Source organism: Chiloscyllium plagiosum, unplaced genomic scaffold (genome assembly GCF_037043375.1).
Source record: "Chiloscyllium plagiosum isolate Xiang-an unplaced genomic scaffold, Cpla_swu_hap1 HiC_scaffold_23, whole genome shotgun sequence".
NCBI classification, from domain to species: domain Eukaryota; kingdom Metazoa; phylum Chordata; class Chondrichthyes; order Orectolobiformes; family Hemiscylliidae; genus Chiloscyllium; species Chiloscyllium plagiosum.
This window is the reverse complement of record NW_028270161.1, coordinates 222,447-239,459: the sequence shown is the minus strand read 5'-3', so window position 1 is coordinate 239,459 and position 17,013 is coordinate 222,447. Positions and strand designations below refer to the sequence as shown.

Sequence of the window (17,013 nt, the reverse complement as noted above, 5' to 3'; positions counted from 1 at the left end):
CCTCCTCTGCACCCGTTCCAATGCCTCCACATCCTTCCTATAGTATGGCGACCAAAACTGCACACAGTATTCCAGATGCGGCCGTACCAGAGTCTTATACAACTGCATCATGACCTCAGGACTCCGGAACTCAATTCCTCTACCAATAAAAGCCAGTACGCCATATGCCTTCCTCACCGCACTATTTACCTGGGTGGCAACTTTCAGAGATCTGTGTACATGGACACCAAGATCCCTCTGCTCATCCACACTACCAAGTATCCGACCATTAGCCCAGTACCCCATCTTTTTGTTATTCTTCCCAAAGTGAATCACCTCGCACTTAGCTACATTGAATTCCATCTGCCACCTTTCTGCCCAGCTCTGCAGCTTCTCTATATCCTGCTGTAACCTGCCACATGCTTCCTCACTGTCAACAACTCCTCCGACTTTCGTATCATCCGCAAACTTGCTCACCCAACCTTCTAACCCCTCTTCCAGGTCATTTATAAAAATGACAAACAGCAATGGTCCCAAAACAGATCCTTGTGGAACACCGCTAGTGACGGCACTCCAAGAAGAAACTTTGCCATCAACTACTACCCTCTGTCTTCTTCCATCCAGCCAATTTCTAATCCAAACCTCCAACTCACCCTCAATGCCATATCTCCGTATTTTCTGCAGTAGCCTACCATGGGGAACCTTATCAAACGCCTTACTAAAATCCATATATACCACATCTACCGCTTTCCCCTCATCAACCTCCTTCGTCACCTTTTCAAAGAATTCAATAAGGTTTGTGAGGACCAGTTCCACCACAGAACACACCAGATGGCCTCCTTCTTTAGAGACCGCAATTTCCCTTCCCACGTGGTTAAAGATGCCCTCCAACGCATCTCGTCCACATCCCGCACCTCCGCCCTCAGACCCCACCCCTCCAACCGTAACAAGGACAGAACGCCCCTAGTGCTCACCTTCTACCCTACCAACCTTCACATAAACCAAATCATCTGCCGACATTTCCGCCACCTCCAAACAGACCCCACCACCCAGGGATATATTTCCCTCCCTACCCGTTTCCACTTGCGCAAAGACCGTTCCCTCCGTGACTACCTGGTCAGGTCCACGCCCCCCTACAACCCACCCTCCCATCCTGGCACCTTCCCCTGCCACCGCAGGAACTACAAAACCTGCGCCCACACCTCCTCCCTCACCTCCATCCAAGGCCCTAAAGGAGCCTTCCACATCCATCAAAGTTTTACCTGCACATCCACTAATATCATTTATTGTATCCGTTGCTCCCAATGCGGTCTCCTCTACATTGGGGAGACTTGACGCTCCTAGTAGAGCGCTTTATGGAACATCTCCAGGACACCCGCACCAATCAACCACACCGCCCTGTGGCCCAACATTTCAACTCCCCCTCCCACTCTGCCAAGAACATGGAGGTCCTGGGCCTCCTTCACCGCCGCTCCCTCACCACCAGACGCCTGGAGAAAAAACGCCTCATCTTCCGCCTCGGAACACTTCAACCCCAGGGCATCAATGTGGACTTCAACAGTTTCTTCATTTCCCCTTCCCCCACCTCACCCTAGTTCCAAACTTCCAGCTCAGCACTGTTCCCATATCTTGTTCTATCTGCCTATCTTCTTTTCCACCTATCCATTCCACCCTCCCCCGCCCCTGACCTATCACCTTCATCCCCTCCCCCACTCACCTATTGTACTCTATGCTACTTTCTCCCCACCCCCACCCTCCTCTAGCTTATCTCTTCATGCTTCAGGCTCTCTGCCTTTATTCCTGATGAAGGGCTTTTGCCCGTAACATCGATTTTACCGCTCCTCGGATGCTGCCTGAACTGCTGTGCTCTTCCAGCACCACTAATCCAGAATCTGGTTTCCAGCATCTGCAGTCATTGTTTTTACCTAGTATACATCAAGTCAACTCATGCTTATTAGTCTAGTCAGGTTGAAAGTAAAATGAGATGGCAAAGTTATGAAAATAAAAATAAGAGCAAAGAATACCTACAGTGCAGCTGATTGTGTTCACAACCAACTCTTGAGACAAAGATTAGGAATTCAGGGCTATGTAGTCTGACTGGAAAGCTCTCTCAAAAGCAACACAAGCATTATCACCTATTTCTGATCTAAATTATTTGCCTTAACCAAAAAGTCTAGCTATTGGATAAAGAACCAATGTTAGGTGAACATCGAGCACAAAAAAAAATTGCCAAACTGGTGCAATTTGCTGCAGGAAGTCCAATTACCATATGTCATTTACTTATAGTTACATGTGTGAAATGAGCCAACTTCTTAAATGCCTTAAATCCCCAGAGAAAAGATTTTAAACTGTAAGTATGTAAGTTAGATCGCTGAGCTGGAAGGTTTGTTTTCAGATGTTTCATCACCATGGCGGCACGGTGGCTCAGTGTTTAGCACTGCTGCCTCACAGCACCAGGGACCTGAGTTCAATTCCCACCTCGGGTTACTGTCTGTGTGGAGTTTGCACATTCTCCCTGTGTCTGTGTGGGTTTCCTCTGGGTGCTCCGGTTTCCTCCCACAATCCAAAGATGTGCAAGTCAGTTGAATTGGCCATGCTAAGATTGTCCATAGTGTTAGGTACATTAGTCAGGGGTAAATGTCGGGTTATGGGTGGGTTGCTCTTCGGAGGGTCGGTGTGGACTTGTTGGGCTGAAGGGCCTGTTTCCATACTATAGGAAATCTAATAATCTAATCTAATGACTAGGTAACATAATCAATTAACTAGTCACGGTGATGAAATGTCTGAAAACAAACCTTCCAGCTCAGTGAGATAACTTACATACTTATCATCAACCTGAGCTACAAATCTTCTCAAAAATTGCTGATTTCAAACTGTATTCATGAAGTCACAGATATTAATCCCACGCTGTCACTCCTGTCATTACTTTTATATATTATACAGTCATGGAGATGTACAGCACAGAAACAATCTCTTTGATCCAACTTGTCCATGCCAACCAGATTTCCAAATCTAATCTCGTTCCATTTGCCAGCAATTGGCCCATATCCCTCTAAACCTTTCCTGTTCATATACCCATCCAGATGCCTTTTAGATGTTGTAATTGTACCAGCCTCCTCTGGCATCTCATTCCATACACACACCACCCTCTGCATGAAAAGGTTGCACCTTAGTTCCTTTTTAAATTTTTCTACTTTCACCCTAAACTATTGTTCTGGACTCCCCTACCCTAGGGAAAAGACCTTGTCTATTTACCCTGTCCATGCCCGTCATGATTTTATAAACCTCTATAAGGTCATCCTTCAGCCTTCGATCTTCCAGGGAAAACAGCCCGCAACCTATTCAGCCTCTCTCTACAGCTCAAACCCTCCAACCCTGGAAACAGCCTTGTGAATCTTTTCTGAACCCTTTCAAGTTTCATAACATTTACCAATTTATCTCGTATGCAGAGTTCATGCGCTGGTGTCTCAGTATTATCTAAAAGGATCAAAAACAGAATTTGCTGGAAAAACAAACTGAAAGCAAAGTTAATGTTTCAGGTTCAATTTCTATTCTTGTGTCTGATTCCCTGAATCCACATTTTTTTTGGTTTTTCATTCAAAGGATTCCTACCTTCACACTTGTTTTTTCAGTGTTCAGACTTTTAGTTGATGTTGTCTGATTCCAAATAAATTAATTGTGAAAGTTTATTCTCCGCCATCAAGACACCTTCCACAGTCCCATTGGAATCAGGCACACAGAGACTTTATATCCCAGGGCAGGGCAGCCTATTGGAGAGGCAGTGATATAAGGCCAATTGTGCAACTGTGTAACTGTGTATTAAGTATTTCAGGAAACAGTTAGGATAATGTTTTCAGCATGAAGTTTTCCTTTGTCTACATTGCGCATGACAATGAATAAGTTGTTCCCTTCTAGCAGAAACATTACTAATTGTGGCTTGTGTGGAGATCCATCATTTTGGGTATCATCTCCTATGCAATTATTTGATGGAGCCAATCCAATAATGCAGGAAAATAAATGCCTTGGCTAAAACCAATCGTGAACTACCAAAACTTAACAATCAATAATGTACCTCCAACATATTTATATTCCTTCTACAAATATGCTGTAGAACCCTTCAGTACATAACTGTATTCAGAAGTGGACTGTTGGTGAAGTTAAATAGTATCTTACAGTAAAGATTGATATAGCAACTATTTTCTCAATTGCCTCAAACTTCATATTTTGAATATTAAACCTCTTTAGTATTAACAACCAAAATAAATGTTGTTTCTGGAGAAAAGGGTCAGAAATGGATTGCCTAATAAATGGAAAAATGTTTAGTTTCTCTGAAAAATATTGCTACAATCATGTCCCGTTTAACCATACGATTGAAATCCTTGCCTCCTGAAGATGGAACTCAAAAACAAATTTCCATTGCTACCTCCCATGTTGTGATATGAACAACCCATAATATAATTTTAAAGCAAAATGCTGTGGATGCTAGAAATCTGAAATAAAACATAAGTGCTGAAAAACTCAGGAGGCTGAACTCTGCTATACACTCTGTCTTGATTTCATAAAATAATTAACAGAAAGTCTATCAATAGCATGACACAGTTATGCCTTTAAAGGCCATCTGAATCCAACTTGAATGTGAATTTAAATATTTTGCTGAGCCTGTGAACAGTTTCAAGAAAATGTGTTCTGGTAACTGAGATTCCACAATATGGTCATCATGTAGGGCTGGGATTGGAGTTTGCTGTCACTGTTCTGATGACAATAGGTTCACCGCAAACTCACTCATGATGAGTTGAAGGGAGAAAATTAAAATGTTCTCCTACCTATTCCACCAAAAACATAGTTTAAAAAGTTGATTTTGTTTTTGATCTCCTGTTCATTATATTCAATGTTAATTCTAATTGGTGCTCAGAATCTTGCATATTCCAAGGAGAAGGCTGGTAACTGTCTGTTTCGTGTTGCATTAGTTGTTTGTTTTATTGTCTTAACCCAAGCAGTTAACTCTCTGTCCTCCTTCCTACATTTTAAATATAAATTAGTTCACATGCTCAGCTTTACTCTCAATCTCATGCTGATTTGTCTTTGCCTTTGTGCATTTTCTTTATTTTCTATTCGCTCTGCTCTCTCTTCAACCTTTGGGCGTTTTCAGCCAAGTTATGGTTGTCCAGAATGCAAGGTAGTGTTTGCTTTTTCCTTCTGCTTGTAAATTTTGCTTAGCAGATCTTTATACAAGTGTTACTAACAAAGTCTGGTGGACTGACTTTAGAGCTGCATTTCTTTGCACATTTGTATCAGGCTCTGTGGCATAACAAGCACTGTTTGTTCACTTTACTAACCAATAATTTTCTTGATAATTGCTTGATACTTTAAAATAAGAATACACCTCTAAAGTGAGTCATTTCCTGAGTATAAATGAAACATAGTGATCTGACTGTTCTTTCTTGGATATTTAGAAATTATTCAGCTTTCATGGAAATGATGCAATACATTAATAGAAAAGCACTTCCAATTTTCTGCCTTCATTACCCATATTTTGTGCTTCTTCAGCTTTTAGTCTGCAGGTTATAGCGAAACCTAGCTCTAAATATAAATGTATAGAAATTTGCATTTTCAATCAAATCAGACTGTCACAGATCTTCTATCAGATCAAGCTGCTTTCTAGATTTTCGTATTACAGCAGATATGGAGGAACGCTGAATATATATCATGAACACTCAGAACTGAAATTTTCCCTTACATTGTTTACAGTTCATTGAGTCTTAAACCTTACAATGTCATGTTGTCTTCTTAAATGAAGAATTGAATTTTAAAATGTATAAATCAAATTGAAATCTTGTAAGCATTGTTACCTGAATATGTAACAATGTTTTCTTTCTGAATAGTTAAATATTCTAAGGTCATATTTCAGTAAGTGAGCATACAATATGGGTAATTAAAATTAATTTAAAAATTGAATCTTTTGTGAAAGGTCTGTTTCCATGCTGTATAACTCTATGATACACCAGATGCATACACATTGCTATTAAATATGCATTTACAGTACACATTAGATGAAATTTGACAATTCACCCTTTCAGTTTTGAGTCCTGGGGTATACAAAACAAAGCACATGGGTCACTTTTACCCCTTCAATCGTTCAGAATATTTATAAGTAACTTGGCTCTATTTCCAATTTTTTTTATCTTGACCTGTTTCAGTTGTGTTTCCGGGATTTGGAGAGGACTTTTCTTCATACTGTAGTCTAATTGGTGGCTTGGATGTAAAGCAGATCCAAAAGATTTATAGTACCCTGTGTATCTTCTGATCTTTTTATTTGACTAATGTACGTAGATTGGGGACTACAATGACAACTCCTCCCATAATGCATCCACGGAGCACGTCAACAGCAGATTAATCAATATTTGAAATTAGTACAATTAATGTGCGGACAGCAATTGTTTGCTTTTCGCACCAGATTATAAACTGTGCACTTCCTGTACAAATGATAAACATTCCCTTTTAGAATTGTTATCACTGCAGTGTCAGTTTTTGTGTTGTGTGTACTGTGAAAACAAGGTAAAGAACTGAACTAAAATTGGCAGGTCAATATGGTGAATATGAAAAGCTGAATATTAGAATTTGTATAATGTAATCTTAAACAACTTGCTAAACAAAATACCACAAGTTGATTCCAAATTTCTCCATTTTCATTTGTTGTTTTTATTTCATAGAAGTTTTTAAGGAATAAAAGAAAATGGAAATACTGTCAACTAGCTCTTTTCAAATGAAAATTGCATTTCTATTCATAAGGTGCATAGCAATAAAACAGGTTAACAGGTTTTGGGGTAGATGTTGACTTTTGTGACCATAAAATCAGTGACAGAGTTCCAACAGTTCATTTCACAACTTTTCAGATTTCAAAATCTTGCTGCTGATTTGCTGTCATCTATCTTAGAATATTGCAAATCAGCATCATCTTGACAAATGTTTCAGTTTATCAAACATATAATAAAGATGTGAATATACCAAGTGTTAAATCAGGACACTCTCATTTAAGAGATGATATTCTATTTTCTTGGCTTGCCTATTTTCAAATATTCAAATTACAACAAGCTTTATCTTTAGGTAACAGTGCTTCAGTTTGTATCAGCTGGCATAATTCAAGATTATTTCTTCTGTAAAACACAATTCCAATTTTCTCTTCAGTGATTCTTTCCAAACAACAATAAACTTCCAGTCAATCTCCTTTGATTGGAAAAGTAAGTGAATGAAGTCAAGATTTACCACATTCATATGTACTCAAACATGTTTTGACCAATTATAATTCGTTATCATCGTAGTTTACCTTTGTCAGATATTTGGAGCAGGAATTTGACTTTTTGAATAGGTTGAGAGTACCAAACCCATCATACTGGTTCCTGGTCAAAGGACAGACAGGGTCTCAATTTGGAGGGCCAGTAAGAGCTGCAGGTTGCTGCTACAGAGAGGCCATCTCCACCAAGTCCGTACAATAACTCAATATCTGGCTATAGTATTTTCCATCTCTACCAGTATTGCATCTGCATAATAGTAGTTTAATGTAGTTTGCTGGCACTGATCCTCCTTTGTCTTTGATTTGTCTTTGGAGTATCTAGTGATTACTGATGGACGATGTACCACGAGAGAGTATTTATAGAAGAGGCACTGCTCTAAGATAATAATAAAGTTTATTGAGTAATAGCAGTAGCACAACTTCATTTGGTCAGGTATAATCATGAGGACATTAGGCAGCTGGAACAGAAAATCTGCTCCCTTTGAAAACCTGAGTCAAACACTTTGTTTCAAAACAAAGACTGTGTATAATATCAATATGAACATTTAACACCTTCAGAACCATTGCCATATGCAACAGTGATTGCAACTGTGCGGCCACCATTATCATAGATCATAGAAAAGTACAGCACAGAACAGGCCCTTCGCCCCACAATGTTGTGCCGAGGATTATTCCTAATCTAAAATAAAATTACCTAACCTACACACCCCTCAATTCACTGCTGTCCATGTGCATGTCCAGCAGTCGCTTAAATGCCCCAAATGACTCTGCTTCCACCACCACCACTGGCAATGCATTCCATGCATTCACAACTCTCTGCAAAAGGGACCTACCTCTGATATCTCCTCTATACCTTCCTCCTAATATCTTAAAACGATTACCCCTCAAGCCAGTCAATCCTGCCCTGGGGAAAAGTCTCTGTATATTGACTCTATCCAAGCCTCTCATTTCCTTGTATATATCGATCAGGTCACCTCGCTTCCTCCTTCTCTCCAGAGAAAAAGGTCCAAGCTTAGTCAACCTGTCTTTGTAAGACAAGCCCTCCAGTCCAGGCAGCATTCTGGTAAACCTTCTTTGCACCCTCTCCAAAGCGTCTGTATCTTTCCTATAATAGGGTGACCAAAACTGGACACAGTATTCCATGTGTGGACTCACCAGGTTCTTGTAGAGCTGCAGCAAAACCTCACAGCTCTTAAACTTGCTTTTAATGAAAGCCAAAACACCATATGCTTTCTTAACAACCCTAGCCACTTGGGTGGCAACTTTGAAGGATCTATGCACTTGAACACCGAGATCCCTCCGTTCCTCCACACTGCCAAGAATCCTGTCTTTACTCCTATATTCATCATTCAGGTTTGACCTTCCAAACTGCATCACTTTGCATTTATCCAGGTTGAACTCCATCTGCCATTTCACAGCCCAGCTCTACATCCTATGTCACGCTGCATATAGCCCTCTATACTATTGACGACACCTACAACCTTTGTGTCATCTGCAAATTTACAAACCCACCCCTCAACCTCCTCATCCAAGTCATTTATAAAAACTACAAAGAGCAGAGGCCCAAGAACAGAGCCCTACGGGACACCACTCACCACTGACCTCCAGGCAGAATACTTTCCATCTACAATCACTCTCTGCCTTCTGTCAGCCAACCAATTCTGAATCCAGATAGCCAAATCTCCCTGTATCCCATACTTCCTGACTTTATGAATGAGCCTACCATGGGGAACCTTATCAAATGCCTTGCTGAAGTCCAAATACACCACATCCACTGCTCAACCTTCGTCAACCTGCCTCGTCACCTCCTCAAAGAACTCAATAAGGTTTGTGAGGCATGACCTGCCACTCACAAAGTCATGCTGTCTGCCTTTAATCACACGATGCTTTTCCAAATAGTCATAAATCATATCCATCAGAATTCTTTGTGGGCGGCATGGTGGCACAGTGGTTAGCACTGCTGCCTCACAGCGTCAGAGACCCGGGTTCAATTCCCGCCTCAGGCGACTGACTGTGTGGAGTTTGCACGTTCTCCCCGTGTCTGCGTGGGTTTCCTCCGGGTGCTCCGGTTTCCTCCCACCATCCAAAGATGTGCAGGGTCAGGTGAATTGGCCATACTAAATTGCCTGTAGTGTTAGGTAAGGGGTAAATGTAGGGGTATGGGTGGGTTTCGCTTCGGCGGGTCGGTGTGGACTTGTTGGGCCGAAGGGCCTGTTTCCACACTGTAATCTAATCTAATCTAATCTTTCCAAACCTTGCTGACCACAGACTTAAGACTGACTGGTGTGTAATTGCCAGGGATTTCCCTATTACCCTTCTTGAAAAGAGGAACAACATTTGCCTCCCTCCAATCTTTTGGTATGACTCCCAAGAAGAGTAAGGAAGCAAAGATCTTCACCACTGGCTTAGCAACCTCCTTTCTCACTTCCCGAATAAATCTGATCTGGCCCTGGAGACTTATCAATCTTAATGTTTGCCGAAATTTCCAGCACATCAACTTTGTCAATCTTATCTGTTCAAGCCTATTTCCCAGCTCCTCAAAGTTCTCATTCACAATAAGGTCCCTTTCCTTGGTGAAAGCCGAAGCAAAAATCATTTAGGGCTTCCCCATCTGCTCAGACTCTATGCACAAGTTCCCTACGTTATCCCTGATCGGCCCTACCTTCTCCCTGATCATTCTCTTATTCCTTATGCATAAGTAGAATGCCTTTGGGCCTAATCCTCCTTGCCAAGCCCTTTTCATGCCCCTCCTGGCTCTCCTCAGTCCATTTCTGAGTTCCTTTCTAGTCAGCCTGTAATCCTCTAAAGCAGTGCTGGATCCTTGCTTCCTCCACCTTATGTAAGCTGCCTTCTTTCTTTTGGCGAGAAGCTCCTCTGTTCTTGTCATCCCAGGCTCCTTAATCTTACCCCTGTCTCAGAAGAACAAATTTGTGCATCACTCACAGCAATTGCTCCTTGTGGAGATGGAGCTCCTCCACTGGATAACCTGTGGTCACATATCTGGCAGATAGATAGAGTGACCTCAGAGTCAAGCTGAATTGTTGATCCCCCATTCTACTGATGGGAGGCTGGTCCCATTCAGCTGTCTTAGACAATTCAGAAGAGTGGGAGGGTTGGTCTATAGACCAACCGGAAATACCAATTGGAGTCGGAATAGGACATTCAGCCCCTGAATCTGTCCTACCATTTGATAAGATCGTTGCTGATCTGATTGTGGCATTAAATCTAATTTCCTTTATACTTATTTACGTCTTGTAACATTTGACACCCTTGTCAATCAAGAGCTATCTAACCTACCCTGCAATATTTTCAATGACTACACCTCTGCTACTCTGTGAAAGAGAATTCCAAATGATGATCCTGTGAGAGAAAATTGACATTCTTCGAGGAAATCATATAAGGGTTAGGTAAAGAGAAAATCAGTGGATGGACCGTCCATAAGAAGACACGTCAAAGACTATTTCTGAGAATAAAAGCTCATGATATAGGAAGCAGGATATTAGCATGGACAGACAATTGGCTGGCTAACAGAAAATATTTGACATAAATGGATAATTTTCCGGCTGGCAAAGTGTAACAAGCGATGTACCACTGGGATCAGTGTTGAGGCCTCAACATTTTACAATTTTTAAAAAATTAATTGGGTGAAGGGACCAAAAGTATAGTAGCTATATTTTCTGGTGACACCAAGATAGATAGGAAAGTAAGTTGTGAAGAGGACATAAGGAGGCTAGAAAAGGACATGACAAAGTTAAGTGAGTGAACAAAGATCTTCCAAGTGCCATTTCATTTGGAGAAATGTGAAATTTTCAGTTTTCACAGAAAGGAGAGAAAAGAAGCATTTAACTAAATGGTGAAAGATGCAGAGGGACCTCGGCTTTCTCCTGCATGAATCACAAAAGATTAGTATACACCTTCCACTAGAAGTTAGGAAACCTAATGGAGTTATAGAGGTCTACAGTACAGAAAAAGGCTCTTGAACCCATCTAGTCTGTGCCAGTCAAAAACAAGAATCTAATTATTTTAATCTCGTTCTCCAGTATTTGGCCCCATAGCCTTGTATGACTTGGCATTGAAAGTATAATTCTAAATACTTAATGTTACGAAGGTTTCTGCTTTTACCACCGCTTCTCTGTCATGAATTTCAGATACCTAGTATCCTCTGGGTGAAAAGGTTTTTCCTCACATCTCTTCTAAACCTCTGTCTCTTACCTTAAATCTATGCCCCCTGGTTATTGCCCCTCCACCAAGGGGAAAAAAAATCCCTCCTGTGTATCCTTTCTATGCCCCTCATAAGTTTATATATATAAATCAAGTCCTATCTCAGTCTTCTCTTAATGGAATGTTTGCATCGATTATTAAATGCAAAAGCAGATAGATTATACTTCAGTCACTCACAACACTTGTGAAACTACATCTGGAGTTCTGTGTATAGTATTGGTAGCCTTTTAAGGAAGGGTGTAAATTTATTGGAAGCAGTTCAGAAAATGTTAACTGTAGTATGACTTGGAATGGGCAGGTTTCTTATTAGATATTGAACAGACTAATCTTGTATCAACTGAAGTTAAGAAATTTCAGAGATGACTTGATTGGAGGATAAAAGATCTTGAGGGTTGTTGTGGAAAGGATGTTTTCACGTGTAGGTTAATATAGAATAGAACTCTGATTTCACCAGTTTCCTCATTTCCCCTCCCCCCACCTTGTCTCAGTCTAATCCATCGAATTCAGCACCGCCTTCCTAACCTGCAATCTTCTTCCCGACCTCTCCGCCCCCACCCCAGTCTGACCTATCACCCTCACCTTGACCTCTTTCCACCTATCACATTTCCGACGCCCCTCCCCCAAGTCCCTCCTCCCTACCTTTTATCTTAGCCTGCTGGACAAACTTTCCTCATTCCTGAAGAAGGGCTTATGCCCGAAATGTCGATTCTCCTGTTCCCTGGATGCTGCCTGACCTGCTGCGCTTTTCCAGCAACACATTTTCAGCTCTAATATAGAATAGAGGTTGCTTTTCTTAAAACATGTAACCTATTAATGACAAAGATGAGATTTTCTTTCTAAAAGACATGAGCATTTGGAATCCTTGAATATTTTGAAAGCAGAAGTTTGTAGATTTTTGTTAAACAGGGTGGTGACTTGTTATTAGAAGGCATGAATATGGACTAATCAGTTGAGCTGTGATCCTGTTGAATGGCTTTAGCAGCTGAGTGGCCCACTCCTGTCCCTGATTTGTATGTTTATATCTTTTCTGAGTGTCATGAACAATCCCCTTAAATACCTGTCTTTTCATTGTTTGATCTGTTTTCCAACTTCATTTTGCCATCATTGTCTTAGTAACTTTGTCATTTCATTTATTTAAGGATAGATAGATACTTGCACATGCAAATTAAATGCAAAATCAATTACTTTTCCACACTGACAGCTATGTATTTTCTCACTTACTCAACTCATCCAAATCACTCTGAAATCTCTTTATTTCCATCTCACCACTCAAAATTTGTCTTAGTTTGTGTCATTAACAGACTTGAAAATATTTCATTTAATTTCTTCATTCAAATCATTGATTAATGTGAATAGCTGGGGCCCCAAGCACTTATTCATGTGGTACTCCACTTGACAAGTCTTCTATTGTGAAAATGACTTATCTATTCCTGTTCTCTGTTTCCTGTCTGCTAACCAATTCTTAATCCATACTGGTATATCATCACCAATCTCATGTGCTCCAAACTTGTGCACTAACCACTTACATGGTACTTTATCAAAAACATTCCCGAAGGAATGTTTAAACCAAGACTATAATGAGGCAAGGTGCTGTTGGCTTGGCCAAATCCAAACTATGCATGAATCAACAAGTTACCATTGAAGAAGTGACATTTGATAGCATGTCGACAAGACCTTTCATCATCTTGGTAATGCCTGAGAACAGACTAATCAGGTGGTAATTCACACAGTTGGGTTTGTACTGCTCAATGTGCACAAGGTAATACTGGGTAATTTTCTACATTGTCAGGTGGATGCTATTGTTGTAGCTGTACTGGAACAGCTTGGCTATAAGTATGACAAGTTTTGGAGCACAGGTCCTCAGTACTATTGGCTTTTAAATATCCAGTCCTTTCATCGATTTCATAAATCACATGGACTTAATCAAATTAGCTGAACACTGGCATCTGTGAGGCTGGAAACCTCAGAAAGGGACCAAAATGGACTACTCACTCAGTTTTTGCACTAACATGTTTGGTTGTGTTATCACTGAGAATGGAGAATTTTCTGGAGATGCCTCTTCCAGTGAGTTACCACCATTATTCATTACTCGGTACAGCAGGACAGTAAAGCTTTGTTCTGATTGGTTGGTTGTGAAATCATTTACGCTGGAAATGTGTTGCTGGAAAAGCGCAGCAGGTCAGGCAGCATCCAGGGAACAGGATTAGATTAGATAGATTAGATTAGATTACTTACAGTGTGGAAACAGGCCCTTCGGCCCAGCAAGTCCACACCGACCCGCCGAAGCGTAACCCACCCAGACCCATTCTCTTACATTTACCCCTTCACCTAACACTACGGCCAATTTAGCATGGCCAATTCACCTAACCTGCACATTTTTTTTGGATTGTGGGAGGAAACCGGAGCACCCGGAGGAAACCCACGCAGACACGGGGAGAATGTGCAAACTCCACACAGAGAGTCGCCTGAGGCGGGAAATGAACCCGGGTCTCTGGCGCTGTGAAGCAGCAGTGCTAACCACTGTGCTACCGTGCCGCCCGACGTTTCGGGCATAAGCCCTTCTTCAGGAATGAGGAAAGTTTGTCCAGCAGGCTAAGATAAAAGGTAGGGAGGAGGGACTTGGGAGAGGGGCGTCGGAAATGTGATAGGTGGAAAGAGGTCAAGGTGAGGGTGATAGGTCAGACTGGGGTGGGGGCGGAGAGGTCGGGAAGAAGATCTCAGGTTAGGAAGGCGGTGCTGAATTTGATGGATTTGACTGAGACAGGGTGGGGGGAGGGGAAATGAGGAAACTGGTGAAATCCGAGTTCATCCCTTGTGGTTGGAGGGTTCCTAGCCGGAAGATGAGGCGTTCTTCCTCCAACCGTCGTTTTGTTGTGGTCTGACGATGGAGGAGTCCAAAGACCTGCATATCCTTGGTGGAGTGGGAGGGGGAATTGAAATGTTGAGCTACAGGGTGGTTGGGTTGGTTGGTCCGGGTGTCCCAGAGGTGTTCTCTGAAACGCTCCGCAAGTAGCCGGCCTGTCTCCCCAATATAGAGGAGGCCACATCGGGTGCAGAGGATGCAATAGATGATATGTGTGGAGGTGCAGGTGAATCTGTGGCGGATATGGAAGTTTCCTTTGGGGCCTTGGAGGGAGGTGAGGGGGGAGGTGTGGGCGCAAGTCTTGCACCTCCTGCGGTTGCAGGGGAAGGTGCCGGGAGTGGAGGTTGGGTTGGTGGGGGGTGTGGATCTGACGAGGGAGTCACGGAGGGAGTGGTCTTTACGGAATACTGATAGGGGAGGGGAGGGAAATATATCCTTGGTGGTGGGGTCCGTTTGGAGGTGGCGGAAATGATGGCGGATGATGCGCTGTACATGGAGATTGGTGGGGTGGTAGGTGAGGACCAGTGGGGTTCTGTCCTGGTGGCGGTTGGAGGTGCGGGGTTCAAGGGCGGAGGAGCGGGAAGTGGAAGAGATGGGGTGGAGGGCATCGTGGACCACGTCGGGGGGGAAATTGCGGTCCTTGAAGAAGGAGGCCATCTGTGTTGTGCGTTTTTGGAACTGGTCCTCCTGGGAGCAGATGCGGCGGAGTCGAAGGAATTGGGAGAATGGGATGGCGTTTTTACAGGGGGCAGGATGGGAGGAGGTGTAGTCCAGGTAGCTGTGGGAGTCGGTCGGTTTGTAGTAGATGTCCGTGTTGATTCGGTCGCCTGAGATGGAAATAGAAAGGTCGAGGAAGGGGAGGGAGGAATCTGAGACTGTCCAGGTGAATTTGAGGTCGGGGTGGAAGGTGTTGGTGAAGTGGATGAACTGTTCAACTTCCTCGTGGGAGCACGAGGCGGCTCCTGTGAAATCATTTAGCCATGTCTACTACCTGCTGCTTATGCTATTTTGCATGCATATTGTTCTGTGTTGTAGCTTCACCAGGTTGACAGCTCATGTTTAGGTTTGCCTGGTGCAATTTAGTCACCTTGTAGCCATGTTTTCAAAATGGCTAACCAATTTTACATTTTTATTTCTATTTGTGATGATAAATCATTCACTTTGTTCAGAATGCAATGTGTATTTTGAAACATAGCTTTTTGTTTTGTTTATCTACCATTTTTTAAAAACTCTAGCCTTGTAGCCTCATGTCCCAACACACTATACTTCCTATTATAAATAGAATCCCTACAGTGTGGAAACAGGCCCTTTAGCCCAAGAAGTCAACACCAACCCTGTGAAGAGTAACCCACCCGGACCCATTCCCCTGCATTTCCCTCTGGTTAACATAGAACATAGAACATTACAGCGCAGTATAGGCCCTTCGGCCCTCGTTGTTGCGCCAACCTGTCTTACCAATCTGAAGCCCATCTAACCTACTCTATTCCATGTACATCCATATGCTTGTCCAATGACAACTTAAATATACTTAAAGTTGGCGAATCTACTACTGTTGCAGGCAAAGCATTCCATACCCTTACTACTCTCTGAGTAAAGAAACTACCTCTGACATCTGTCCTATATCTATCACCCCTCAATTTAAAGCTATGCCCCCTCGTGCTCGCTTTCACCATACTTGGAAAAGGCTCTCCCTGTCCACCCTATCTAACCCTCTGGTTATCTTATATGTTTCTATTAAGTCACCTCTCAACCTTCTTCTCTCTAACAAAAACAGCCTCAAGGCCCTCAGCCTTTCCTCGTAAGACCTTCCCTCCATACCAGGCAACATCCTAGTAAATCCCCTCTGCACCCTGTCCAAAGTTTCCACATCCTTCCGATAATGTGGTGACCAGAGCTGTACACAATACTCCAAGTGCAGTCGCACCAGAGTTTTGTACAGCTGCAGCATAACCTCATGGTTCCGGAACTAAATCCCTCTATTAATAAAAGCTAAAACACCTTATGCCTTCTTAAAAACCCTGTCAACCTGGGTGGCAACTTTCAAGGATCTGTGTACATGGACACCGAGATCTCTCTGTTTATCTACACTACCAAGAATCTTACCATTAGCCCAGTACTTTGCATTCCGGTTACTCTGACCAAAGTGAATCACCTCACACTTGTCTGCATTAAACTCCATTTGACACCTCTCAGCCCAGCTCTGCATCCTATATATGTCTCTCTGTAACCTACTACATCCTTCGTCACTATCCACAACTCCACCGACCTTAGTCTCGTCTGCATATTTACAACCCACCCTTCTAAGCCCTCATCCAGGTCATTTATAAAAATGACAGACAGCAGTGGACCCAACACCGACCCTTGCGGTACGCCGCTAGTAACTGGACACCAAGATGAACATGTTCCATCAACTACAACCCTCTGTTTTCTTTCAGCAAGCCAATTACTGATCCAAACTGCTATATCTCCCACAATCCCATTCCTCCGCATTTTGTACAATAGCCTCCTGTGGGGAACCTTATCAAACACCTTACTGAAATCCATATACACCCACATCAACTGGTTTAATCTCCTGTTTGGTCACCTTCTCAAAGAATTCAACAAGGTTTGTGAGGCATGACTTACCCTTCACAAAACCTTGCTGACTATCCCTAAACAA

The 17,013-nt window shown here is 42.5% G+C and overlaps 1 protein-coding gene across 13 annotated transcripts in view; it reads left to right on the top strand.

The window, feature by feature from the left end:
* Positions 1–17,013, top strand: part of LOC122561485 (protein piccolo) — a 650,955-nt gene that overhangs the window by 419,518 nt on the left and 214,424 nt on the right. For 12 of the 13 annotated variants that reach the window (XR_015761043.1, XM_087999305.1, XM_087999304.1 and 9 more), the window contains one exon: positions 5,129–5,155. The exons of the other annotated variant lie outside the window; for it this stretch is intronic. Coding sequence is in view for 11 of the 12 variants with exons in the window: in XM_087999305.1 (XP_087855431.1) it covers positions 5,129–5,155 (27 nt within the window). In the remaining variant the exon portion in view is untranslated. The remainder of the gene's footprint in view (positions 1–5,128; positions 5,156–17,013) is intronic. 13 annotated transcript variants of the gene reach the window in all.